Consider the following 25,864-nt stretch of genomic DNA (forward strand, 5'->3'; position numbering starts at 1 on the left):
CTGCAGAAGTCATGGGAATCAAAGAACTCTGTGGTGAATCGTTGGCTCTTCACTGCCAGAGATCTGGCCTTCTTAGTCATCAGGGCATGAAAAGGGGGCTGACTAGAAACTAAATCAGCGCAGAAGCTAGAAACTGACACTTGTAAGGGATTCCTCCATCTAATTTGAGTTAGAGGACAGTTTGAGATTATTTATTTATTTATTTATTTTTATTTGATTTATCTCCCTCCCTTTCCCAAGAGAGTTAGTCTCAGGGTGGCAAATAACAATACGTTCAACATACACATGAATATAATCTTAAGACCTATACATATAATTAAAACCAGGTACTTGACTACTTAAAAATGGCACACTAAGAAGAAGAATTCCCCTTACATTTTTTTTGTCAGCTCTCTGGGGGGAACCACCTCCTATTGGTGAAGAAGGTGCCAGCAGTAGGAGAAAGCACTCTAGTTAGGTGTAAGGTAAAATGGCACAGCAAGTTATGTCCCAGTAATCCAAGACTTCCCAGTCAATCTGGCTTTAGCTATGGTGGTTCCTGCTGGAGAGCACCATTTATAGACATGAATATCTGAGTTGGCTGACAAGGGGTGGGTGGGGAAAGCAGTCTTTCAGATACCCTGGGCGCACTCCATTTAGGGTTCTAGCATCTTCAATTAGGCCCACACCCAAACTGACAGTTGCTGTAAATTGGATGGCTTCGTATGGTCACTGCAGAATGTCCCAATAAGGACCTTTTTGAAACAAGTAAAATACAATGAATACCATCTGCAATGGATAGCATAAAGGTCTGTTTCATGGTCACTTTATGACACTACTGCCTAAACTGACCTCCAGGTGCAGGTGTGCCACATGCTGAGGTTGTCCTTTGAAGCCCTTAGCAGAGCTTTGCGCAGAATTGATGTACAAAAAACCAAGTCGTGCATCAGGTTATTCAAATAAAAGTGGCAAGATAGAATGAGCTGCAATGAGTTGCAAGTGAAATTGTCATGAAGATGAAATTTATAGCTGCTAAAATGGTAATGTTGTGCTTCTTATTTTTATTTTTTTGGTAGGATGTAAAGCATTTGTCACAGAAAGGAACATTTTCTGTGCTGTTTGAGCCAATAATGCTGCCATCATCAGCCACAAGTTTCACAAAAGTTGCTTCCATTGTTTGTAAAGGTATAGTATTAATGTCCCAATTTCCTGCTATATACATAGCACCAGAGTTTACAAATATATCAGAATAGTTAAAAACAGAATAGTTAAAAGCTAACACCAGTGGCATTCAAAGATAATAGATGGAGGTATATGATACATTGTACATCTCGCAATATGACAAGCTGAAATAGAGTGACTAAAGTCCACAATAGATGAGGGTCCCTTTTTGTGACCAGTTTTGCATAAACAGACTTCCAAGTTCAGAGGTGCCACACACTGAAACGGTGTGAAGTCTGTACAGAAGCATGTGCAAGAAACCAAACACTGCCTCAAGATATTGCGTATTCAAAACTCTTTTACTTTACCTTAGATGATATGACATTAAATAAATTATATATTGCAGTTTCTCCACTGACAGCTCATTCCTGAGCATGGGGGCCAAATGGGCTTAGGAGGCGACCAGCCCCCTATGCCGGCGTCCATATCACTTGCACCGTGCAAACTGGCCCGGACACTGGTGTGGTGCAACTTGTGGTGGCCCCCTATAACTGCCGTGGCAGTGCAGCCCATGGACGCTGGCTCAGCCTTCCACCGGCGTCCTGTTGGTGCAAGTGCTCACGCTGGCATCTTGGAAGGAGTTCTCGGGGCATTCTGAGGAGCAGGGCTGCTGGTAGGGTGCCTCCTAACCCCTTCCAGGCCGGGAATGTCCCCTTCTGAAATAGCTGTGCTGCACCAGCATCGCTGTTTTCTATGGGGCTTCCCCCCATTTTTGAATTTTTAGTTTTAAAAATGGGGTTTTAAGCCTTGCAGCGGCCAGGAAACCTCTTTGGAGGCGCCGTGGCAGTGGTGGCGTCCCCAGCCGCTGCAAGGCTCAGAAATGAGCTGTTAGTGGAAAAGAGTGAAGTGAACAGAGTGAAGTAAACAGAGTGTACTATCGATCAGGAAAACCTACCCTGCCCTTTTTTCCAAATCTGAACATTCCAAGCAAAGAAAATATCCAGATACTTGGATGTTGCAGGGACGGTATGCTTTGTAGATTCTTGGATCACATTTCTGAACCAAATTCTTGAAAATAATTTTGTTTTCCGTAGTACTTTAAAATGCTTTTCCAGAATCAAGGCCTAACTATGTTGCTGGTTTCAAGTCCAGTCAAATGCGCAATAACAATGTTGTGATCATCATTATTCCGTTTGAATCTTTGATCTACTTGATAGATGGAGTATAAGTTAGCTGTAACTTTTATTTTTAAAATAATGCTGAGGAAAGTTATTCACTTTTCTGAAATATTTTTTTCATTAAATATTTTTTTTTAGTTTTCTTTTTCAGTCTTTGAGAAAAACAAAAAATTGTGTTAGTCTGAAAAACCGTCTTTTCAGTTTTTCCAGTTTTTTCCCCTAGGCTTTCGCAGGCCTTTCTTTAGAAACTCTGAAATGAGATGCCCTTTTTCTTGATACAGGTGCACTGTGTGCCCATGAAAACAATCATGTTTCTAATGACAGAATGAATCTGCTAGCTACTGATACCGTGCAAAAAGCATGCTTTTCTCATGCTGCAGTGGAAAGGTAAGTTGTCCATGAAATTTGGACCAGAATACTCAAAATTATAAATATATTGAGGTGCGCACACTGAATGAAAGTCTTACCTGCAGGGGTCATGTTAGAAGAAATCAGAACAGAAATAACCTTCCTATTTACCTATAATGTGGAAGGGGGTATGTGTTATCGTCAGAATATAGCATTTTTAGTGGAGGTGGTTTATACACCGATATGAAAGTCATCAAAATATGTATGTGCATGTTTGGAGTAGCCCTATCTATATGTGTCCTGTCTCTTGGAGTGCTATGTTTTCAGTATATAAGTTGCTGTGTATATTTATCTCCCCCCACCAAATCCATATGTTATGTTTGTAGTTCAAAACAGAATATATTGAAAATGCAGTTAATGGAAAAGAAACAATCCTTTCTGTAGAAAGTTTGCATAAGAAGATTGGCCGCACATTTCAGAGGGCATATTCACATATTTTTGAGAGCCAGAGTGGTGGGGTGGTTAAGTTGTCAGACTAGGATCAGGGAAACCCAGGTTCAAATCCCCACTCTGCTGTGGAAACTTGCTGGGTGACCTTGGGCCAGTCACACACTCTCAGCCTCGACCCTGGCAAGTATTTAGATGGGAGACCTCCAAGGAATAATACCAGGGGCATGACTAAGAGGCAGGCAATGGCAAACCACTTCTGAACGTCTCTTGCTGTGAAAACCCTATGGGGTCGCCATAGGTCAGTTGTGACTTGACAGCAGAACACACACACACATACACACACACACATATTTCATGCTATCATACTCACCGTGTAAATACCCAAATGTTCGTGTGTGTTTTCATATTTGTTGTAAGAATACTTTTATAGTAACAATTTATGTCTTGCATCATTTTACTTGTTAGATAAAGCTGCAGTTTATTAAAATGTACTTGTAACTATGCAGAGTGGGCTTTTCTTATTGGTGGTGTCCATCCTTAGGAACTCTCTCATCTCAAGAATCCTGCCAGAATTACTTTCTTATAGCTTCTAGGGAAATGAATAAGGCTGCATGTTATTATAGTGTTTTACATTTTTGTTCTTAATTTTGTGTTTACTCATTTGCGAACTGTATTGTAAACCACCATGAAAGTCAAGACAAAGCTATAAGAGTGGATATAGTTTTTAAAAAATAGATTTACGCGCTTGATAATGGCATCTCATATATATGTATTTTTAACCTTTATTTGTAGGTACCATGTCACTGATCCGTTTATGACAGCGTTTCACATAGAACCACATCACAGTATTTCAGCATCTTGGTCTATATGGTTTACAAACAATTTTGATTTGAATATAGTGCTAAATGATGTCTATGTTGCAAGAGAAACGAAGGATATTTTAAAGGTGAGTTTTTGTTTTCGGCTCTCCTGTGCACTCGCCTTTCAATGAGGGGGCAGAGATGGTATCACAGCCTTCCTCTCTTGTACTTTGGGCCACGCACACACGAAAAATAAGCTCTTCACTAAGAAAAGTTACATTACTTGACTGGTATAAACTGTGAACATTTTAATCTGCTTATCTGCATTTGTTGTTTTAATTGTTCCTGGTTATGAGAGGCAAAGGTACTCAGAGTACCGACACCCCATGCCCTGATCTGACACACTTTATTCTGTATTCTCAAGATTTTCCCGGGAATTGCCTACATATCTTTTTTTTTAATTGACAAGAAGCTAAGATTGCAAAATTCACTATCCTGGCAATCATTACCAAATTCCACACTTGCAAAATAACCACACAATGAAGAATGCATGCATCCTTCTGATACTTGAATAATGAGATGCATTTGTATAGAGTTTAACACTTAGGATCTGATCCATCCCCATCTTTACGTACAGCCCCTTGGTGAGCACAGTTGTCTTTGGCCTTGGGAAGGCTGCTGATTGGAAAAGGGGATTGCAGTAGTGCAGTCTCATGCACTGGGAAGCAAGAGGGTGGGAAAATGTAGCGGTGATTGTTATTATTTTTCTTTTTAACCACTTGTATTTTCTTCTGGCAATTTCTTCTGTGCACTAGGATAACATTTTTAGCATTTGGAGCAAAATATGCAAAACCAAAGTGAAATATGCATTTATCTGTAGTCACCTTGATCTGATGTTTTCATCTTCAGGTTCTGAACTTCACTGATCCTTTGACTCTACCTCCAGGCTGTTGGAATGTATTTTATTTGAAACTCCATATCAAAGAACCTGTAATAAGTCTATTTTCCAGTGTTTTTGTGACTACAAATGTTGGAATGGTATTTGAAATACCGCTACAGATTTATTCTACTGTAACCCAGGTACTGCATTGAACTGTTAATGGTTTGTTGAGTGCTGTTGTTTCTATATTGTAATGGCTATTTTTAGTAGTAGCAGAATTTTTGGAAAGTTAGCTATAGAATTTAAAGATAGGACAGTTGTTTCAGTTTTTATGAAGTATTACCTTAACTGAAACAAAGTCTCCTCCATGTAAATCTCATTTTGTAATGTTCTTCAATTTGAATGGTTGCAGGAAGTGGGGGAAGAGAAGCAAAAGTAGCTGTGCTATGCTCTAGACCATTTTGTACATTGCTGTGAGTGGTAGAAAGTGAAAGCTTGGGTGTACGTAGATATGTGCGCCAAATGACATGCCTCTTCCTGCAAAAGAAATCGTCCAAGTTCTTTTTTTGCATGTTAAAAGAACCTGTCAAAGCAAAACCACATCTTTCAACATGCAAAATGGCTTTAAACTGCAATTTTCTCTCTGCTCATGTAAAATTATCTTATTGGGGGGGGGGGGAAATAGTCTGGTTCATAGTGCTGGTTTATGTTTCCTTTCTCTTTATTAACACGTTTTGCTGATTTGTGAAATTTTCAATTAATGTTTTTCAGCTGGGAGATCTTCATTTTGAAGCCATAATACATTATGATACACACTGTTCCTTGAGAATGTCTGAAACAGGTAAATGTGTTGTCAAATATATGTATATATATTTTCTCCTCCCCCCCCCCCCCCGAACACAGGCTGTCCCTGTCCTTGAACCAATGGGCACACATGGAATTTTGAGGGAGGTGAGGTTAGTGCTGTCGCACAATGACGGCCATAGGCCAATTGCAAGATGCCAGGAATTCACACGAAATACTGCCAAATGTGGTTCTACAGTGGAAGCAGCTGCTTCTGAGCAAGCGCTTGCTGCAGATGCAAAGGTCGGTCCTTGGAGCCTCTTTGGAAGCAGTTTCTGATTGGAGCAGATGGAGGAAAGCCATAATTTGGCTTTTTCCTTGAGAAAAGAGATGCCCCTGGATTTTGATTACCAAAGAAAGGAAAAGGTTTGTGGCCACATAGAGAGGTTGCCTAGCTCAGAGACACTGGAAAGTCTCTGTGCATTTGTGATGCACCCATCTGGGATGAGCTCCGCACTTTGTTAGTCAGTAAACCAGCTCCTTGTTTTATCTGTTTTAATTCAAGAAACATATCAGCTGTAGTGTGGCTTGCTGTCCTACATAATTCTTTTTAAATTTTAGAAGCCTTGTTTGCCAAACAATTTATTTCAGGTTATTTGTTGTAGATCAGTTGCTTCTTTGCAGGGACCAGGGAATTGCAGGTTATTATATATTACACTTTTGCCCTACCCTTCCACAAGAACTCAGGGTGGTGCAGATGCCCCCCCTCTCCATTTTACCTTCACAACCACTCTCGTAGGATTGGCTAGGAGATAGTGTTTGGCCTGAGGTCACCCAGCAAGCTTCATGGCAAAATGGAGATTGAAATCCAGGACTCACTGGTTCAATATTCAAACCACACCACCACATTGGATCTTGCTGGGTATAGAATAGGGCAGGGTGCTGGGTTTGTATTAGCATAAGAGAGGTGAGCCAGGCAATGGTCTAACTGTGAGGAGGAAGGGAAACATGGATATATTTTAACAGGCTAAGAAAGACTTGGGGCATGAATTACCTATTTTATTGACCTGTTTTTAGTGAACTTATTTTATTATTGGTTTCTCATGTTACATTCTTGAAATCCACTCTAGAATAATGTCCAGTAGAGAAAATAAATATTTATTAAAACATTCATATCTCACCTTTATATCTATAAAATGGAATGTTATTTATTTTAGCCAATCTTCTTTGGGAAAAAAGCCTTTCTCTGGACAATTCTACAGGAAGCGTGGATTCTGATCTTGCATATGAACTTCATGAAAAATGGCAGAAAATTAAGCACAGTGAAACCTGCAGGTCTGTATAAAGAATGCTTCTATTCTTGAATTCAGCAACATTGAGCAGTCTTGCCTGCATGTTGATGGGCCATAGCTAGATTTACCTTTAATAATCCTTTTTTGAGATCTAAAATTGATTAGAACAATCCATAGTTAGGCCAACGAAGAAGCAATGTTCCTAGTTCCTTAACCAAGGTGAGGAGGATCAGCTGTGGACTGTGGTATCTTATGCTTCTTCATCCCAACCTCTCCTCTCTTTGAATTCCCCCCTACCTTCTGACTCCTGGTACTAGTTGGGTTAATGATTATGTTGCCAGTGCTCTTAGTTAGCATTAACCATAGGTGGTATTACCCAGGAAACTCCCAAATATGGTTTGCATTAGCCATGGTTACAGCTGATGCTGATGTAGCAAAGATTTGTGATGCCAGTAAGGAAAACTGTGCTGAGAAGAAAAGAACTGGGTGAGATCCTGCATCAACCTCCAGGGGTCAGTGGCATTAAAATATGTAAATACTTCACATGTACTCTTTTTTTAAAAAAGGGTTCAACACTTGCTTTACTATGAAGTTATGCAGTGCTGTAATGCTATGTGAGATTTACATTTTAAAAAATATTTTTCCTAAAAGAGATAATTTATTGAGGCAGTAAGAGTGACAGGTCTTTATTTTTAAAAGGTGTTTGTTCTCAATTCAACAGGAGAAATTTTGGGGAAGTTATTCATGTTGCTCATCCAAAGAGCCCTGAAGAGGAATTATTTGCATTCTCACTGCCCCACTTGGTTACAGAGCTTGACCATACACTGAATTTCAGTGCAGCTGCACCTATGAATAGTATGGTGAGACTGTTCTTAGATTTTTTTAAAAACCATAAAGTTCTTGTCAAAACCACATGTGATGTCTTATGTTTTCATACTGCTTTTGAAAGGGAAAATTATTAATCTTTATGAGGTGATGTTTCACGGGCAGCCCATTCCTGAGGGAGAGGGTGGATGCGTGGTGTCTAGGAGCTGTGCAGCCACAGAAGCTTCCTGGCCACTGCGGAGAAAATAAAACAATTTAAAATGTAAAATGGGGGAAACGCCCCCATAGAAAACTGCGAGGCTGTGCCACCAAAAAAGGTGCTGTAGCAACGCTGCAACTGGAGGGGGTATTCCTGGGGTGAAAGGAGATAAGATGCTGCCTAAAGGCAGTTCTGCCCCCTGGAATGCCGCCCCCCCCCCACATGCCAGCGCAGGCTCCCACTTCTGGGATTTCGCTACTGATGTGGCTGCACTGGGGCAGTGGCATGGCTTACTGGCGCCAGCTTGAATGCCTCCCATGCCAGCATAAGCATAATTTATCCCTTATCCTGGGATAAATGGGCACTTATGTTGGCATGGGGTCACACTGGTTCCTATGCGAGTTCAGGGCCCCCCCTTCAGGATTGTGCTGGAAATGCTAAACTGAACTTGCAGGGTCTCAAGGTATGGTTGGAAGTCACATGATAGAAAAGTTTTGCATACGTTAAGCAGGTCTTAGTGCTCAGTGCCTTGGAGTCCCACATGTGCTTTTTTGAGTAGTTGCATGATGGAAGAAACTGGGATATAAATGCAATAATCGGTAAAACTTTTTTAAAAATAATGTTTTTGGCTAAACGTTAGTCTAATCGTTGTTGGAGATAAATGTGTTGAGAATTGTTCCTCTTGCTTTTGTCATAATTTATTCATATGAGAATTATTTTTATCCATTGATGAAACAGACTAAAACCGTTGGTCTCTTCTAACATTTTAATGTCATTTTAATTTCTTTGTGCACAGAGAAGCCATTGAAATTCATAAACATCAGCACAACTTTAACAGAAAAGAGGAGAGTTTAAGAATGAATAAGGCTTGGCTTCCTGTTCTAAAAAACCTCCAGACTAACAAAGACAACATTCAACAATAGCCATGCAGATTAGCTTTGGATTACACACATTAACAGATCACTTCAGGATACAATGGTTCCATATTAACATACCATATCCTCATTAGCACATTATCTTGATACTTACAGGACAATGATTAGCACATTACTTTTGCAGGACAATACTCAGCTCAAACCCAACCCCTTTTTCTGACTATATATTACTCTTCCTACACCCTTGACACTGAGAGACACTGTCCTTCAGTGTTACTCCTCTGAAGATGCCTGCCACAGTTGCTGGCGAAACGTCAGGAAAGAAAATTCCAAGACCACGGTTACACAGCCCGGATAACCTACAAGAACCAATGAACTCTGACCGTGAAAGCCTTCGACAATATTATTAACCTTAATGTTTTTACAAATCATTTAGGTAAAATATTTCACGGTACGAAATCCTTCATCTTTCCCAGTTACATTACAACTCCTGCCTTTGTCATATTATCCTGATCCTGAAGCTTCTCTGGATCTTCTAAGCAAATGGTATTTAATATAACGATTTAAGATTACAACTTTCCATTTCTTTTTGTCTGCTTTTCATTATTGCTCTCAGAAATGTCTTTTATTTTAAAGAAATACCCAAACTGTTCGGAGCTTTGACCCACTTCTCAGCGTTAATATCTCCATTTTTAATTGCGAGCATGTGACTATTTTGTGCATGTGTAGTGTATTGGTTGAAATTGTGTAGCACTCATATTTTCTTATTTAAAAATACTTTCTTACTGAAACCATAGAACTAGAATTACCTGCAAACTAAAATTATTTTCAGAATGCAAACTTTTTCTCTAATGTTTGCAACCTAACTTTTAAAGTCTTGTTCATATCTGTTTTCATCTTGATTTATATAGGTTTGGCGCAAATGTACAGTCACTTAATTTCACAACCACTGAATTCAGACTGACAGAAGAGTCTGCTCACAGGGTAACTATTTCTGTTTTTTTCTGTGTCAGAATAGAATCTCTCTGCTTGCTTGCAATAAAAAAAAATTTAATCTCTGGCAACTTCTGCCTTCCCCAGATTTCATATTTTTGTGCATGAAAAATGGCCATTATTGTGGAACATATAATTTGCATTTACATTAATGAAAGGCAGTTTTGAACTGTTTGGATTTATAAAATTCACTATGAAATTTTCCTAACCACCCCACCCCCCCGGCTAAAAAACACCGTTTTGTGGTTCACTCCCATCCTTATTGGATACACCAGGAGGCAGTTTGCTGGGATTTCTAGAAAGTGTCCAGGAACAAAGTTGAATGGAATATTATTCCGTCTCTGAGCACTGGAAATCTCAGCTCACAAGAGCAGAACAAAGCGCCTCTGTCTGCTTCACCATGCCATAAATGCCATGGATCCTCTCCTCCATGGCTGTACCAGAATGGCTGCAGTTTCCTGACAAACATGCCTCCCCCCCCCCCCCAATGGGTAGGGTGAGAAATAAGGCTGGGTGCAGAGGAGTGATCCTGCCCAGAATGTATTCTGCAACAGGCCCCTGGTCTTCATGCTAATCTCTGACCCAAGTGTCTGCCCAGAGAGTATAATTCATCTCACTATCCAAAATTGCCTTTGAAAAGATATAATGTATTTCCTGATACATATTTTGGTTTCTTTGGTGGGGAAAAAAAGATCTTCCTAACTAGACCTTTTCCATCGATACAATGGGAAGACAAGGAATATTTTGAGGTAACAGAAAAATTAGTCCTATGATGCACAGCCCATTATGAAAGATGAAGCACGTTCCAAGGCTGATGGTGTTTAATTACTGCTGCAAAAGGACAAAGAAAGAAGAAAGATTTGTCCCTAAGACAGCTTTGGTAGTTTGGCAGGACTCTGGAGATGAGAATCAGGTCAGGATTCATAGTGTGAATGTGTAGGTAGTCATTTGTACTGACCATCTGAGTTGTACTATAATCTTTAGAAGTTTGAGAGCTGAAAGATGCATATAATTGGTACACATGCATTTGGGGGGGGGGTAGGCTAACATCCCATCTTAATAAACATTAACAAGGGGGCAGTACACACACAAAAAATTATTTGGCTCCACAGCCAGTAATGAGAGGCAGCTAGCTTTACAAAGAGGGGCAATGCACGGACTATTGGCAGTTGGTTGCATGGGGATAAGCACATGGCCGTTCATGCTCAAAGCAAAAAAATATACTTGTGTGCTGTGGAAATGGCAACTTGTGGTGGCTTATGAAGCCACTGTTTACCAGTAGAAGAGCCACATGTGACTAGTAAGCCGTAGTTTGGCAGTCCTTGAGCTAAGGAAAGGACAAAAAGCTAAGTAGTTCTACTTGAGTTGCATGTCATAAGAAAAAATGTAGTCCTATGCTGCAGAACTGTTAGATAGCTGCATTGGTTGCATAGGCAGCTTTGGCCAGTCAGAAAGTCTGCTTCAATTGCTCCAAACTGGAGTTATTGAAGACTGACAGAATGATCTATGCTTCTGTCTGTGGTAGCTTTGACAATGAGAGCTCATAGTTAACTAGGAGATATTGATAATTCCTGCTGAGCCTACTAGCATGCTAAGAAAGTAGCATCAAAGGATAAATGAAAATGTTCTGGTTAATACAAGTACATAATAAATTCCGGAGTCTGCCAAAAAGATACCCTCCCTTAATAAAAGTAATTCTATATTGTAGTTGTTGGCCCAAAAGCCGTAAATGTTTTCGTTTCTGTTACTGAGATAGGGAAGGGAGGGAATTGACGCACACATACACCATAAACTGAACTTTACCAATCATTGCATAGTAAGAGATCCCATGATGTCAGGAGGTGAGTGTTATAATATGGGGATTTTATTTCATTTTATTTTACAGGATGAACTGCAAAAAGAACATGATTATAGCAGATCCAGTTTTGAAAGGCTCCATTTAAAATTGCAGCCGTCAGAAACAAGAAGAGTTGGTGTCGTCTTTACACCTACTGATTACAGAAGAGTAACTTCTCTTATACTTGTCAGGTAGGACTGTTCTTGAACTCCTGGCCAGGAGAATGAGAAAGCATTTATTCAAAACTATGATTTAATACATATTTCAGGTTTTTATTCAAATACATAATGTTCACTTCTGAAACCTTCAAAATGTGATCTGTGCTTTCTACTTAAAGAAATACTGTTTAAAATATGATTTACTATATATGTTCCAGAGGACACATGAAATGAGAAATTGTTTCTTTTTAATTTGAGAAATTAAACTACAGAAATATGAGCATTTGGGGAGTTACTGAGAATTTGCCATAAGGTAGAATGGAAAAGTACCGTATTTTTCACTCCATAAGACACACTTTTTTTCCTCCTCAAAAGTGAGGGGAAATGTCTGTGCGTCTTATGGAGCGAATGTGTGTGAATCCGGCCCCCGGGGAGAAGGGCAAAGCTGCCGGGAGGCCCTGGGAGCCACGGCCGACCCCCAGCTGCGGCAGCCTAGCACAGAGCCGGTGCACCCCGGGAGCCGGCTAGGAAGCCGCCAGCCAGCTGTAGGGCGGGAGGCCCCTCCCAGCAGCCACACAGCCCAGCGGGAGCCGTGCGCGGAGCCCACGCACCCCGATAGCCAGCTTTAAAGCCGCCAGCCAGCTGGGGGGCGGGAGGCCCCTCCCAGCAGCGCAGCAGTAGCGGGGCACGGAGCGCCGTCCGCGTGCTTGGGGATTCAGGGTGCTTCCCCAGGCGTGGCAGCTGTTACTGTGGGAATTGTTGATATTCTGCTTGAAGAGTGTATGGATGTAGGAGACTCGTTTTCCTCCATGCCCTTCTCCAAAGTAGCGTTCTCATACAGTTCTTAACCAGGGACCTAGCCCAAAGCTGATCTTCTGATGATCTGTAAAGTTTGGCTTTACAAAGGCAAAAAGTAATCGATACACATGAAATTAGCTTTGGTCTCAACATTTTCTTTTGTGGGGGAGGGAGAGAACACATGCTTACACATTGTATTGGTGAACAACACATATAGTCAGTAGCTCAGAAGCCCTCATTGTTTTCTTAACTGTTTTATGTTTATGAATTTCAGGAATAATTTGACTGTTCTGGATGTGGTCTATGTAGAAGGCATTGGAGCCAGAGAACTATTGAAAGTAGGAGGAAGGTTGCCTGGGGCAGGAGGCTCTCTCAGATTTAAGGTTCCAGAATCAACCCTCTTGGACTGCAGGAGACGTGAGTGGCCAACCAAGCTCAGCCCATCCGTCATAAAACAAGACAATTGTAAACAGATACAAGAAATAATGATGTAATGCTCAGTGATGGTTCGGAGTCAGTGGTGGATGACCCTTGGGTTTGTGTAGTCCTTCCTCCTCCTACCCCTTGCTCTCTGCAGTTCCTTACCTTCTTGAGGGAACATAATTTACCTTTACATCTGAATGCAGACATTTGCCCTCCAAACCAGAACTGCAAACTGTGATTTGTCTCCAGCGTGGTGTAGTAGTTAAGAGCAGTGGTTTTGAGCGGTGGAGTCTGATCTGGACAACTGGGTTTGATTCCCCACTCCTCCACATGAGTGGTGGCTGCTAATCTGGTGAACTGGATTTGTTTCCGCGCTCCTACACACAAAGCCAGTTGGGTGACCTTGGGCTGGTCACTGTTCCCTTAGAACTCTCTCAGCCCCACCTACCTCACAAGGTATCTGTTGTGGGGAGGAGAAGGGAAGGTGATTGTAAGCCGGTTTGATTCTCCCTTAAGTGGTAGAGAAAGTCGGCCTATAAAAACTAACTCTTCTTCTTCCATATATGGAAGAAAGGAAACAGTTGTGTCAAGCAAAGGGGAGGAAAGAGCACATGACCTTAAAGCTCCATGGGTTGATGTTGTGACTGAAGAGCACCAATGGGAACGCACATGGGCACAGCCATGCATGATATTGAATCTGTTTTTGTCATACATGATTTTGATTCCTTGTGCACAGTTGAGGTAAAATACACTTAACGATCTTCACACAGTGATGGTTTTTTTAGGTTCACGTGTTTCCTACATTTAAGGTAGGAAAATACGGTATGTAGAGTGATGTTGCATCTTACCTCTACCATTTTATAAATACAGGCTTTAATTTATTGCAACACGCTTGTGGGGAAAATATTTCATGTCACTATGACAGTAGCACATCAAGATGGCTTTCAGTAACAACTGAGAAAGTAACATTTTTTCTTCCCCAGTTTCTCTGGATCTGCTGTAAAAAGAACTAAATGTCCATTTTGTTTTCTTTAGAACTGAAAGACAGCAAGCAAATTCTCTCTATCACAAAGAGCTTTAAAGTTGAGAATGTTGGTCATCTTCCTATCACTGTAACATCTATGACGATTAATGGGTACAGTTGCCAAGGATATGGGTTCGAAGTACTAGATTGCCAGGATTTTTATCTAGCACAAAACTCTTCACGAGATATCAGCATTGTGTAAGCATTTCCCTATTAATTTAACATTAACACTTTAGAATTAAACTATAAGGAGGCTGCAGGAATGTGTGTCTGTGTTCACTTTTTAAAGAAGTTCTTAAAAACCAACAACATTTCACATTTATCCAATGAAGATATTTTATGACCCTTAACAGAATAATTTCTTATTAGATTTAACAAGTATCCTGTTGCTGTCGGGAACATCTTTTAACAGTAGTGAGAGGATTGCTTGTGTGCTCATGGGTGGCTAGACAAATATATGCTTGGCCATTATTTGAGACGGTTCTCATAAAAGGTTTTACATGTGAATCGGAACAAAGTGGCAACCCAGAGCCTCGTTCATTGAAAAGTCCCACTGACTTTTATGGGACTTGAATGTTGGCAAAGACATGCTAACCCCAAAGCCCCGCTGCAGCCACAGTGCAATAGATTTATGAACAGGTGATACCCTTATTGAAGGTGTTTCAGTAGCTTTTAGATATTCTAGCGCTTCATACTGGATGCTTTCCTAACAGAAAGCAGGAAAGGAATCTACAAACAGTACACTCAGAAATAACCAAAAAATGCTAAAATGATCCTTGTTACCTGCATTATCTGTATTTTATGTTGTTGTTTTTCCTGGTACAGGTTTACTCCAGATTTTACTTCTTCTTGGGTTATTCGTGAGCTGACTCTTGTGACTGCTGGTGGTGTAGAATTCCACTTTACACTCAATGTGACCCTTCCTCACCATCTCTTACCCCTGTGCGCAGATGTAGTGCCAGGACCCAGCTGGGAAGAATCCTTTTGGAGGTTTACAGTGCTCTTTGTCAGGTAAGTCATTTAATCTGGACGGATGCTGGCCGAAAACAGCAAAGAAATAAATTCACAAGCAATGTCAGAATAATTTTCCAGTTACAGTTATTAGTTTTTATAACCCTTCTAACAAAACAGGTTTCTAGATCAGGGGTGGGGAATCTCCGGCCCGCGGGCTGGATGCGGCCCGCAAGACCATTTTATCGGGCACCCAGCCCACCTGCCGAGGCCGGGAGCTCCATGGCCCACCTACCGAGACCGGGAGTTAGCTATTGATAGCCAGGCCCTTCTCCCTGCGCTTCGGGCTTTGCAGGGAAGCAGGAGAGCATGCAAACTAAACTAAAAGCTGATTTGGTGACTGTGGGGGCATTTCCCCCAAGTCTCCCTGCTTCTTGTTCCTGGAGAGAAAGTTGTTGGGGTACCCGAATCTCCTACCGCTCTCCCCGACCTGTACCCTGGCGGCGGTGCCACGTTTTAAAGTTGTTGGGGGCACCCGAATCTCCTGCCGCTCTCTCCCGCTCTCATCGCCCTGCCGATGGCTGCGCTGCACCCTCCACTGGCTCGGTGGGCTCCTACGCAGCACTCTCCCCCAAGGCCAACAGGTAAAGTATGTGTGTGCGCACGTGTGCAAAGGCAGGGGAAGCCGCGGAGGTTTCTCCCGGCCCCTCGTGCAGCTGGGGGCTGGCGGGGTTGCGTGTGCGCATGCGCAAAGGCGGGGAAAGCCACAGAGGTTTCTCTCTGATTGCTCCCGGCCACTCGTGCTTGTGTGTGTGTGTGCGCGAAGCAGGGGGAAGCTGCGAAGGCTTCTCTCTGATCGCTCCGGGCTGCTCACGCTGCTGGGGACTGGCTTGTGTGTGTGTGCGCGCTTGAAGCCGCGGAGGTTTCTCCCCCATTGCTCCCGGCCACTCATGCGGGGGGCTGGCTGGCGTGTGTGTGTGCACGAAGGCAGGGGAAGCCCCGGAGTTTTCTCCCCCATCGCTCCCGGCCATCGCTCTCGTGCTGGCTGGCTTGCGTGTGTGTGCGCTCACGTGAAGGTGGGCGAAGCAACGGAGTCTTCTCCTCGATCACTCCTGGCTGCACATGGGCTGGGGGAGGGCTGGCAGGTGTGTGTGGGGTTGGAAATAAGTGAGGGGAAAACCCAGAACTAGAACTATCATAGAAACTCACTCTTTACCCCACACCTCCTTAGGGGGACAAAAGGAGAGGGGAAAGGGGTTCTTGCCAATATTGACTAAACCATTTTGAGGAAGTAGGATTTTATCGGTTTTGCCTTCCTTTTGTTTTAGCTGTCTCCCCCCCTCCTTTGGCCTTATTTTCTTTGTGTATTTACCTCTTATATTTAAGCCTTTGCAGGCTCCTACATTTAAATAAGTGCTATTTTAAACAAGGATCATTTAATCTTATTTTATTTTTGCTTTTAAACAGCCACACCCTTATTTTAAACCAGCTATATTTATTTTTACTAATTCCCAATTACCCCTATTATCTCTATCCTTATCCCTACATTTAAATCTTTTTAATTTTGTTTGATATTATTCTAGCCATTTAAATAGTTATTGCTTTTAAACAGCCACACCCTTATTTTAAACCAGCTATATCTAGTTATTTCTAGTAACTTCTAATTACCTGTTATTTCTATTTCTATCGTTATCCCTACATTTAAACCTGTTAAATTTTGTTTGATATTATTCTAGTTTTTTCTAGCTTTTCTTAGCGATTTAAATAGTTTTATATATCCCTATAGCTTATATTTATACCCACATCAGGCATACATTTAAACTATAGTCCTTTTATTTATTTATTTATTTATCTATTTGTACTTTTGAGCTCTGGATTTATTGTGTTTTATATATTCTTATATTTCTATATTTTATTATGAGCTCTGGTCTTATTGTTGTTGTAAATTTTGAAATTTGAGTCTTTTATATATATACACTAATAAAGGAAATAAAATTAAAATTAAACAAATATATATATATATGTTTTATTTTAATTTTATTCCTTTTATTAGTATAGATTTTATCATTAATTTTATTAATAATATTGGCACTCCTCATGTCCTCTAACATGGGTAGAAAAAGTGGATTCCCCTCTGATTCTGATATTGCTTCTAGTAAGCAAAGTAAGATGGATGATTTTTTTATACCTATTAACACCACTAATAGGTTTAACACGCTCCAAGATTTGCTTACTGAGCTGTCTACTAACCCCATTGCCCATGATGTTCAGGAGAGTACACCATTTAGCCCAAGCTTTGCTTTTACTCCTAAAATATCCTCAATTGTTGACAAGCCCCAAGCTTGCATAGAGGAGGAGAATGGAAATATTGACCAGTATGACACCTTAAGTCTGTTAGCCTCGCAGACATTCCTTATCTCCAAAACCCTCCAGAAGATCTATGACAAATTGGATGTTTTGGAAATACAAAACTCACTCTTAAACTCCCCTAATCTTGTACCAAAAGGTTCCCATCAGGAAAACAATCTCTCTAAACCTATGCACAGAACCCCACTTTATCGAAGGCATAGAGCACAAAGATCCAACTATCCTAATCATCCCATTCTTATCCCTGATAGTTTTAGGATCTATTTAAGCATACGTTCTTACCAGGGGCATGTTATACACTGGAATGGGAAATGCGAATTAATGAGCACTTAGCATTCTTATTGCACTGCCATCCAAGTGATATTGACCTGAAATACTTCGATAGACTCCCAGGCTTATTAAGAGAATATCGTCTGTCTCTTACTTTCTACTCCCCCCTGTATCCCAGCGTTGATTCTTGAAAACCAGGACCGATTAATGACATTCGGCATTTTCTCCAAAGAATCTTTTCGCACAACGACAATAGCACCTTTGCTCTCATCTAAGATCCCTCCTAAGCCCCTCTTTAAAAAATCAACTAAATTTGCTCCCCAAAACCAGGCTGAGTCTCACAAGGTTGTCAAAAAGGGCAAGAGTCCAAGACCGATGGATTCACATTCTAGCTGTATCTGAAGAAGTGAGCTGTGGCTCACGAAAGCTCATACCCTACCAGAAAATATTTTTGTTAGTCTTTAAGGTGCTACTGGACTCTTGCCCTTTTTGACTACTGCAAACAGACTAACACGGCTACCCACTGTGAATTATCTCACAAGGTTGATAAACCTTTAATTGATCTGTCTCCAACTAGTTTAAAGAATGCCATCCCAGCTGAATCAAATCTAAACTTCATGTACTGTAAATCAAGCTTACCACCAGACTCTAGATGCTCTCTGCTCCAGCCATGTAACCCGGTCAATGATATATTCGAAATGGAGGATGCAAAGCTAATTAGTTCTTTTTGCATTCTCCCGACAAAGGAACAAAACAATATAATAATGAGGCTAGGGAACCTTAAAGACAACCTTACCCAGATTAAGTCAGCACAGGCCCATATACTTCCATCTAAACTAAGGGTACCTACCCTTTCTACTAAAATTGAGCATCAACCAAATTTTAAACACATGGTTGATATAACTCCTGGCTTAGTGTAAAACAGCCAGCTCAAGAGTCTGACTTACCTCAAGGTAATTCCCCAGTACATCTAGAACCAGCCATAATAGTGTGTCCTCCTACAGCAAATCCTAACTTGCTTATGGAGATGTCTCCTACAGCTCTCCCTAATAAAGACTGACTCTCATTTTGCTGCAAATTTCTCAGCTGGAAAGTTGCTGGATGGTCAGCCAAAATTACTGATTCTGATATACAGTCATTTCTTTCTACCTTTGATATTATCCTTGTTCAGGAAACCTGGGCCACAAATGAGATCTTTCTTCTAGGCTTTTCCTCTTTTACTCAGAAAGCAATCAAAGGATCTGTGGGCCACCCTCGTGCAGGACTTAGCTTGCTTTATTTCCACTTCTTTAAGCATAAGCGCAATGGACCTTCTTGTGGCTGATGAGTTGGCTCTAGCAGTTAGAGTAAACCTGACTTCTTTCCCGCTTATTTTATTCTCTGTTTATATTCCTCCCGCTAGATCAAGTAACACTGCACAAAACTGGGCCTGTCTAGGAGAACTATTTGATGACATCAAAAACAACCATCCAACTATTCCAGTTCTTATGGCCGGTGACTTTAACACAAGAATAGGGCCGGATGATAATACTCTCTTCCAAAATCTTATAGGGAGTGTTGATGAATCTTTCCTGAGCTCCCTGTGTTACACTAGAACTTCCAGGGACTCGGTAATTAACTCTTCCGGCTTAAGTCTGGCCCAACTCACTATTCAGAGAAACCTAATAATAGTAAATGGGCAATTGCGGGTCCACCCTAATGGTGACTTTACTTTTTTTAGCCAAAATGATACCAGTGTTATCGATTATTTTCTGGTTTCACTAGATCGCTTACCTTTAATTACTAATATGGAAGTCTGTGATTACATGGGCAGTGACCATCTCCCTATTTCTCTTTCGGCCAACCTAACGTGTGTTCAACATCTGACATTGTCCCACCATCAAACATTGCATCAATCCCAAAAAGCCCTAGCACGTGTTTACTGGAGTCCTGAGTTTGACTCCTTGGTGCATGGCAGAATGCAGCTTTTGGAGATGACTTCGTTGAGAACTGCCCTCCTTGGGCAAGAGTCTGCAGCTACTGTCCTAAATGTTTTTTTCAGATTAATCAATTTTTAAAACCCTTATTTACTAAGGAAATTACCTCAAGCTCACATGCTTTATCTGAACAAAATTCTTGATTTAACCGTGAGTGCAGACTCCTCAAACGAGCAAGAACCAGGAAACATAGAGAATTCAAAAGGAACAATACTATTTCAGTATTGAAGGAATTGTTAACCATTAAAAAGAACTACAAGGACTTGGTAAACTGGAGGGAAAAAGAGGCCTTATATAAAAATTGGAGGAGCTTGATTACAGCTATAAACAACAATGATAATTCAGCCTTCTGGCGGACTGTGAATTCTCTAAGTAATGGCTATGTCAGAGTCCCCGCATGTATCCCGTCATCAGTCTGGGTAGCTTACTTCAAGAGCCTTTTCTCCTACTCTGTGGAAAACCAAGGACTTATACCTGTAGCACCTCCTATTTTGCTGAATTCCTGGCCAGATGTGTCTCCTAATGAAATTAAACCGCTCATTGATCGCTTACTCTCAGGGAAAGCCCCAGGTTCTGATCTAATCCCCTACGAACTTTTTAAAGTCAATAGTAAATGGTGGGCCGACATTCTTGCTCCTGTATTTACACAAATTAATGCATCAGGAGCCATTCCAAAATCTTGGAGACATACTATTATCATCCCAGTCTTCAAAAAGAGTCAGCGCTCTGACCCAAGCTGTTATCGTCCAATCAGCCTTTTGTCTTGCTTAGGCAAATTGTATTCCTCCTACTTATTAAAGAGGCTGTTGGACTGGGTTGAGAGTAATGACATCCTTGGCTGGGAGCAGATTGGCTTCAGAAGGGGTTGGTCTGCTACGGACCATTATTTAGTGCTCTCTCACTTAGCCGAGAAATATTCCTCCCCCAAAAATGGCACCCTTTAAGCGGGTTTTATGGATCTTAAGGGAGCTTTTGATACCATCCCGAGGAAGAGGCTATGGTTGAAACTATCAAATTCTACTATGGATAGGTTACTATGGCTCATTCAGCAATTTCATACTGACCTCACAGCTCAGGTTCGCTATGGCGACCAAGGAGAACTAACTGAGCCCTTTGAACTGGCCAAGGGAGTTAGACAAGGTTGCCTCCTTGCTCCTCTCTTGTTTAATCTATACCTGAATGATATGGCAACCAATTTCTCAGAGTCTTGTCACCCCCCAAAGCTTGCAAGTCATCCCACCCCAATTCTACTCTATGCTGATGATGCAGTTCTCCTGTCCCGCACAAGAATTGGTTTGAAAAGATCTTTACAAGCCTTCTCTGAGTACTGCTCTAGGGAAGATCTTAAAATAAACCATCATAAATCTAAGATTATGATCTTCACTAAGAGGAGAAAAATGCCTCTTTTTCGCTGGGTATTAGACAGCTTTGAGGTTGACCAAGTCAAGGAGTTTATTTACCTTAGCATTCTTTTTTCCCCATAACTTAAATTGGAATGCCCATCAAAAAGCGGTGTCCAACAAAACTAAACCTGGGGTTGGTGCTATTGTCAATTTTTTCCACACAAAAGGTGGCAAATATATTCCAGGGGCTATTCAGGTTTTTAATCTAAAAATTACCCCAATTATTCTTTTTGGTGTTGCCATCTGGATAACAGTTGTCAATGAATGTATAGATCGTCCATTGCTTCAGTTCTTACGAAAACTCCTAAACGCCCCTCGATGTGTTGCTGGCATTACTCTTTGTTCCGAGTTTGGCCAAATGTCACTCGAAGCTAGGGCATGGTTGGCCGCCTTTAAACTACACCTTAAACTGTGCTTTAGCACTGAGGGGTTCCTAGCTTCTCTGAAGCACGACCCTTTTAAATCCTCATGGCAAAAAATCTTAGATGAGAAACTGTCATTGTTGGGCTTCTCGCAGGATATGTTATTAGATCTTGGGAAAACTGAAGCTTTCACCAAAATTAAAAAGCGCATTAAAGAGCTTGATTACAACAGCACTACTTTTTGTGCTTGCCGCGTTTGTTCATCCCAGTTCTTCGGAATACCACCACCACCACGTGGTTTGCCTGCGTATACATATTATTTGACAACTCCTCGTCTTTCTAGAGCCTTTTGTTTAGCTAGATTGAATGCTAACCGCTCTATGGTTATGCAGGGCAGAATTTTGAATATACCATATTCAGACAGGACCTGTCCTTGCTCTTCTGGCTCTATCGATTCACTAGCTCATGCCCTTTTGGAATGCCGCTTTTACGAGGAACTTTGATCACAATATATTTCCCCCCTTTTAACATACAAATCTAATGCCTCTGTGTCTGACATAATGCCTTTTCTACTAAGCAATAGGGATCCCAAGGCTACATTGTCAGTGGCAAGATTTGTTTCAATCCTTATATCCCTCAAACACCAGATATATGCTGCTCAAGATCAATGGATCAAGGAGCTTCTAAGGGATGAAAGGAAGAAAGAAGGATATTTTGCCAGACTCATGCATCCTACCCTCTAGCTGTCATCATGAAATGCCAGCCTTTAAAGAGCTGAGGAGAGACTTACAGCACCTTCACACATGCAGAATAATCCACTTTCAATCCACTTTCAATGCACTTTGCAGGTGGACTTTACTGTGTGAAACAGCAAAATCCATTTGCAAACTGTTGTTAAAGGGCATTGAAAGTGGATTGAAAATGTGTGAAAAGTGCCTTAGACTTATGGGTTTCCATGGAGCCCCCCCCCCCCAACTCCATTGTTAGCTGTGACAACGTTAAAGGGGGTTGGATTTGGATATATATATGGCAACTCATATATAAGGCAAGTATATATCTAAATATTTTCCTCTTCTTCTGATATTCCAAGCACAACCTCCAGTTTTTGTTGATTGCCAGTTTCATCTTGTCTCTTATAAATATTTCTTTCTCTTGCAGTCTGTCTCTGCTGGGTGTGATTCTGATAGCTTTCCAGCAAGCTCAATACATTCTAACAGAATTCATAAAGTCAAGACAGAGGCCAAACCCCGGTTCTTCTCCTCTGCAAAACAGCAATTCGGTGGACATCATCAGCTCTGAATCTTACAAGTAATGAATACTCTCTTTCTGTTCAAGACGGGGAGGGGACTCTTTAAAAATGTTAAATTGATTGAGCAACTATATAGACATGCGAAGGCTGGTGATTTAATCTATCGAGAATGGGGTGGTCGGGGAGGAAAAATACAGAAAACCTGGCTATAGATACTGTCTTTAATATTTGATGTGTCTCCATCCACATGGTTATGAACTTGTCATTGGCAAATCTTTCTGCCTTTGAGAACCACTGTGTACAATGTGAGCAAACAGATTGTCATCCACCAGGAACAGCTTCTGGAACTGCCATGAACTGCCTCATCTTCTAAGGCACGGAGATTTAAAGCTTGTTTCTGGACAAATATCACTGTAGAAAGCCAGGAAGAACAAGATACTTGTGTTTTCTAATCCTCTCGGGCACCATTGTGTCTGAACAGTGTATTGACTAAAATAAGTTTTAAAAAATGTATTATTATTTTTTAATGAACGGTCCCAAACAGTATCAAGTTACGTCAAGATAAAAACCCAGGGTTCAACATTGTATTTGCCATTGTCTCTGTTTTCATGCTTTAGAAAATTTATGGACACAATAAAATATAAATCTATTAACTTGAATTCACATCCAGGGGTAGCTGCAAAACCTTCACAGATACTTATGGCTCATCTGACAAAGGGAAAGGAAAAGGCTCCCTTTCCGTGGGTACCACAACCAGCCGAAGCCAGAATGCTGCCAAGAGGAGTCCAGCTACATACAGCCATTCCCAGAAGAAACACAAGTGCTCTGTATACTATGGTAAACAAAAATCAAACACAGCCATTAGCAGCACCACTTTAACTACTGATGACAAGCAGAACCAGCCTGTTGAAAATCAGACTTCAGCACCAAAGGAGGACATTTGCACTGTTAGCGACAGCTGGTTAAACCTGAAATATGCAAGTAGCATAAATGTAAGCATGCAGAAGAATTTGATGCACCCAGGGAATTTGCTAGACAAAGAAGAAAGTGCATTGAAGAATGCAACACTTCCGAAAAATACTTCTTCAGAGTGCAGTTTGAAGGAGGGTCTTCGACCAAGTATGTTTCCTAAGGAAACGAACCTTAAGACTTCAGACAATATAGTGGAGCTCAGAGAATCTGAGCTGTGTCCCTTGAAGTCATCGAAGAAGCTATCTGAAAATCGCTTCTCAAGACATTCACCTCAGCAACAATCAGAATTCCAAGAAGTTTCCAGGAAAAACTATGGTAATCTTTTGTAATATATAAAGAGAGTATTTTGAATGGCCTCCACTGAGATGCATATGCCAGTGTTTAGGATAGGTGTAGGCAGTGATCAGGCTGTGGCAAATTTCTGGTGAGCCATCTGATGCTTGGATTCTTGTAAAGAATGATGGACTAAGTAGAACTTGGTTGATCCATCAAGGCACGCCTTATGTTCTTAAGCAAGATAGGTGATCACATTATTAAAGGTGTAAAACTTCTGAAAAATTCAGGTGGGAAGGAATGGCCCAGAATTTTTTTCAGGAAAAAAGCCAGAATTTGTGGGGGGGTTGTGGGGGGGAGGTCTGGGGCTTGAACTATATTGCTATATGTGTCTTCTTGTCAAAACTAAATTTGAAATACTAAGTTAAGAACGTGAAATGCCTTATGAATAGCTAGCACAAAAATTACACTAATTACCATTGCTGCCGATGATCAGCAGAGGGAGTGACTTTTTAAAGAGAAGCTGTGTCCTGATTCAGATCAGGACCACAAGGAGAGAAGGCTTCTTCTTTCCTCACTTACCATAGTTCTGATCTAAATTGGGCTTCCTTAGCTGATCAGTTAGGGTGGCAGTGGTTCCTTAAAGAGGAGCTCCACCTATGGCAGCTCCCATCCTGCTGCAGCCCCCTGTTGGAGTGGGGGGGTGTCTACCAGTCTTATTTGCTTTCTATGAATAGATAATATGGTAATGCCCTGACCTGGATGGCCCAGGCTAGCCTGATCTCGTCAGATTTCAGAAGCTAAGCAGGGTTGGCCCTGGTTAGTATTTGGATGGGCAACCTCCAAGGAATACCAGGGTTGTGATGCAGAGGCAGCCAATGACAAACCACCTCTGAACATCTCTTGCCTTGAAAACCCTGCGGGGTCACCATAAGTCGCCTGTGGCTTGATGGCACACCAAAGGGGGGAGGGAGAACTTGGTCACAAGTGTTACTGTATGTACATATTTTCTTTTATGTGTTGCTACCTCTGTTGATTATGCTATCTCTGGCTGATCTATGAACACAATAAAATTAAGTAAAGTTGGTCACAAGTGGCAACTCACATGATGATCAGATGCCTGGTCATGTGGAAAAATCCCTGTAAATCTTGTGCTGTATCCATGGCCAGATGGTTACGTGCGGTTGCTGTGTCATGCATAGGATTGTGTATTTTGTTTGTTGTTCAAAAGCTATCTCTTATCACTGGAAATTATTCTTATGATTCACTGGATCAAGATTCAGAGAAAGTTGTCTCCTCGCCCTCCCAGTCCCAGAAAGGGCGTTTTGGCAGCCTTGAGCCCCTGCACCTGTTCCTTGAAGAGTGACCTACTTAGGTAGCCCTTTTGATCAATGCCCCTCCAAAGTCCTTTCCTCTCGTTTCTTCTTCTTTGAAGTACCAGCAGATTCCCTTAGCAAAGGAGTTATTGACTTTTCAATAATAAAGTGATATTCAGTTTATTTAAATGTAATCATTAACTCAGCTGCCTTTTAGTGAATCCAGTAAAAATGCTTTAGTTGATGAACAGCCCAGATAACAGTAGCCATGACATAAGGGCTGTCCGCCAACTGAAACGGTTTTATTAGATGATAGTAGAGCCAGCATAGTATAATGGTTAGAGTCTTAGACAGGGATCTGAAAGACTCAGGTTCAAGTCCCCACTCTGCCATGGAGGTTCTGTAGGGTATCTTGAGCCCGTCTCTCTCTTAACTCACCTCACAGGGTTGTTGAGAGATTAAAAGTAGTAGGGGAGAGTGGGTCCCCATTGGAGAAAAATGTGGGATAAGTAGAAATATCTAATATATAGTGAATTCCTAATTAGAAAGCATTTTACACAGATTAACTAAAGTCACCCTAACGGTTCCGTCAGGAGCCCCATGGCGCAGAGTGGTAAGCTGCAGTACTGCAGTCAAAAGCTCACGACCTGAGTTCGATCCCAACGGAAGTTGGATTCAGGTAGCTGGCTCAAGGTTGACTCAGCCTTCCATCCTTCCGAGGT

The 25,864-nt window shown here is 41.4% G+C and overlaps 1 protein-coding gene across 1 annotated transcript in view; it reads left to right on the plus strand.

The window, feature by feature from the left end:
* TMEM131L (transmembrane 131 like) overlaps window positions 1–25,864 on the plus strand; it is a 103,154-nt gene that overhangs the window by 61,492 nt on the left and 15,798 nt on the right. The window contains exons 11-25 of the mRNA XM_056855715.1: window positions 1,056–1,164; window positions 2,600–2,705; window positions 3,909–4,062; window positions 4,826–4,996; window positions 5,568–5,637; window positions 6,797–6,914; window positions 7,593–7,731; window positions 9,207–9,316; window positions 9,682–9,754; window positions 11,649–11,791; window positions 12,831–12,973; window positions 14,015–14,201; window positions 14,829–15,014; window positions 22,491–22,640; window positions 23,252–23,868. Of these exons, the coding sequence (XP_056711693.1) occupies window positions 1,056–1,164; window positions 2,600–2,705; window positions 3,909–4,062; window positions 4,826–4,996; window positions 5,568–5,637; window positions 6,797–6,914; window positions 7,593–7,731; window positions 9,207–9,316; window positions 9,682–9,754; window positions 11,649–11,791; window positions 12,831–12,973; window positions 14,015–14,201; window positions 14,829–15,014; window positions 22,491–22,640; window positions 23,252–23,868 (2,476 nt within the window). The remainder of the gene's footprint in view (window positions 1–1,055; window positions 1,165–2,599; window positions 2,706–3,908; window positions 4,063–4,825; window positions 4,997–5,567; window positions 5,638–6,796; window positions 6,915–7,592; window positions 7,732–9,206; window positions 9,317–9,681; window positions 9,755–11,648; window positions 11,792–12,830; window positions 12,974–14,014; window positions 14,202–14,828; window positions 15,015–22,490; window positions 22,641–23,251; window positions 23,869–25,864) is intronic.

Source organism: Euleptes europaea, chromosome 9, assembly GCF_029931775.1.
Source record: "Euleptes europaea isolate rEulEur1 chromosome 9, rEulEur1.hap1, whole genome shotgun sequence".
NCBI lineage: Eukaryota > Metazoa > Chordata > Lepidosauria > Squamata > Sphaerodactylidae > Euleptes > Euleptes europaea.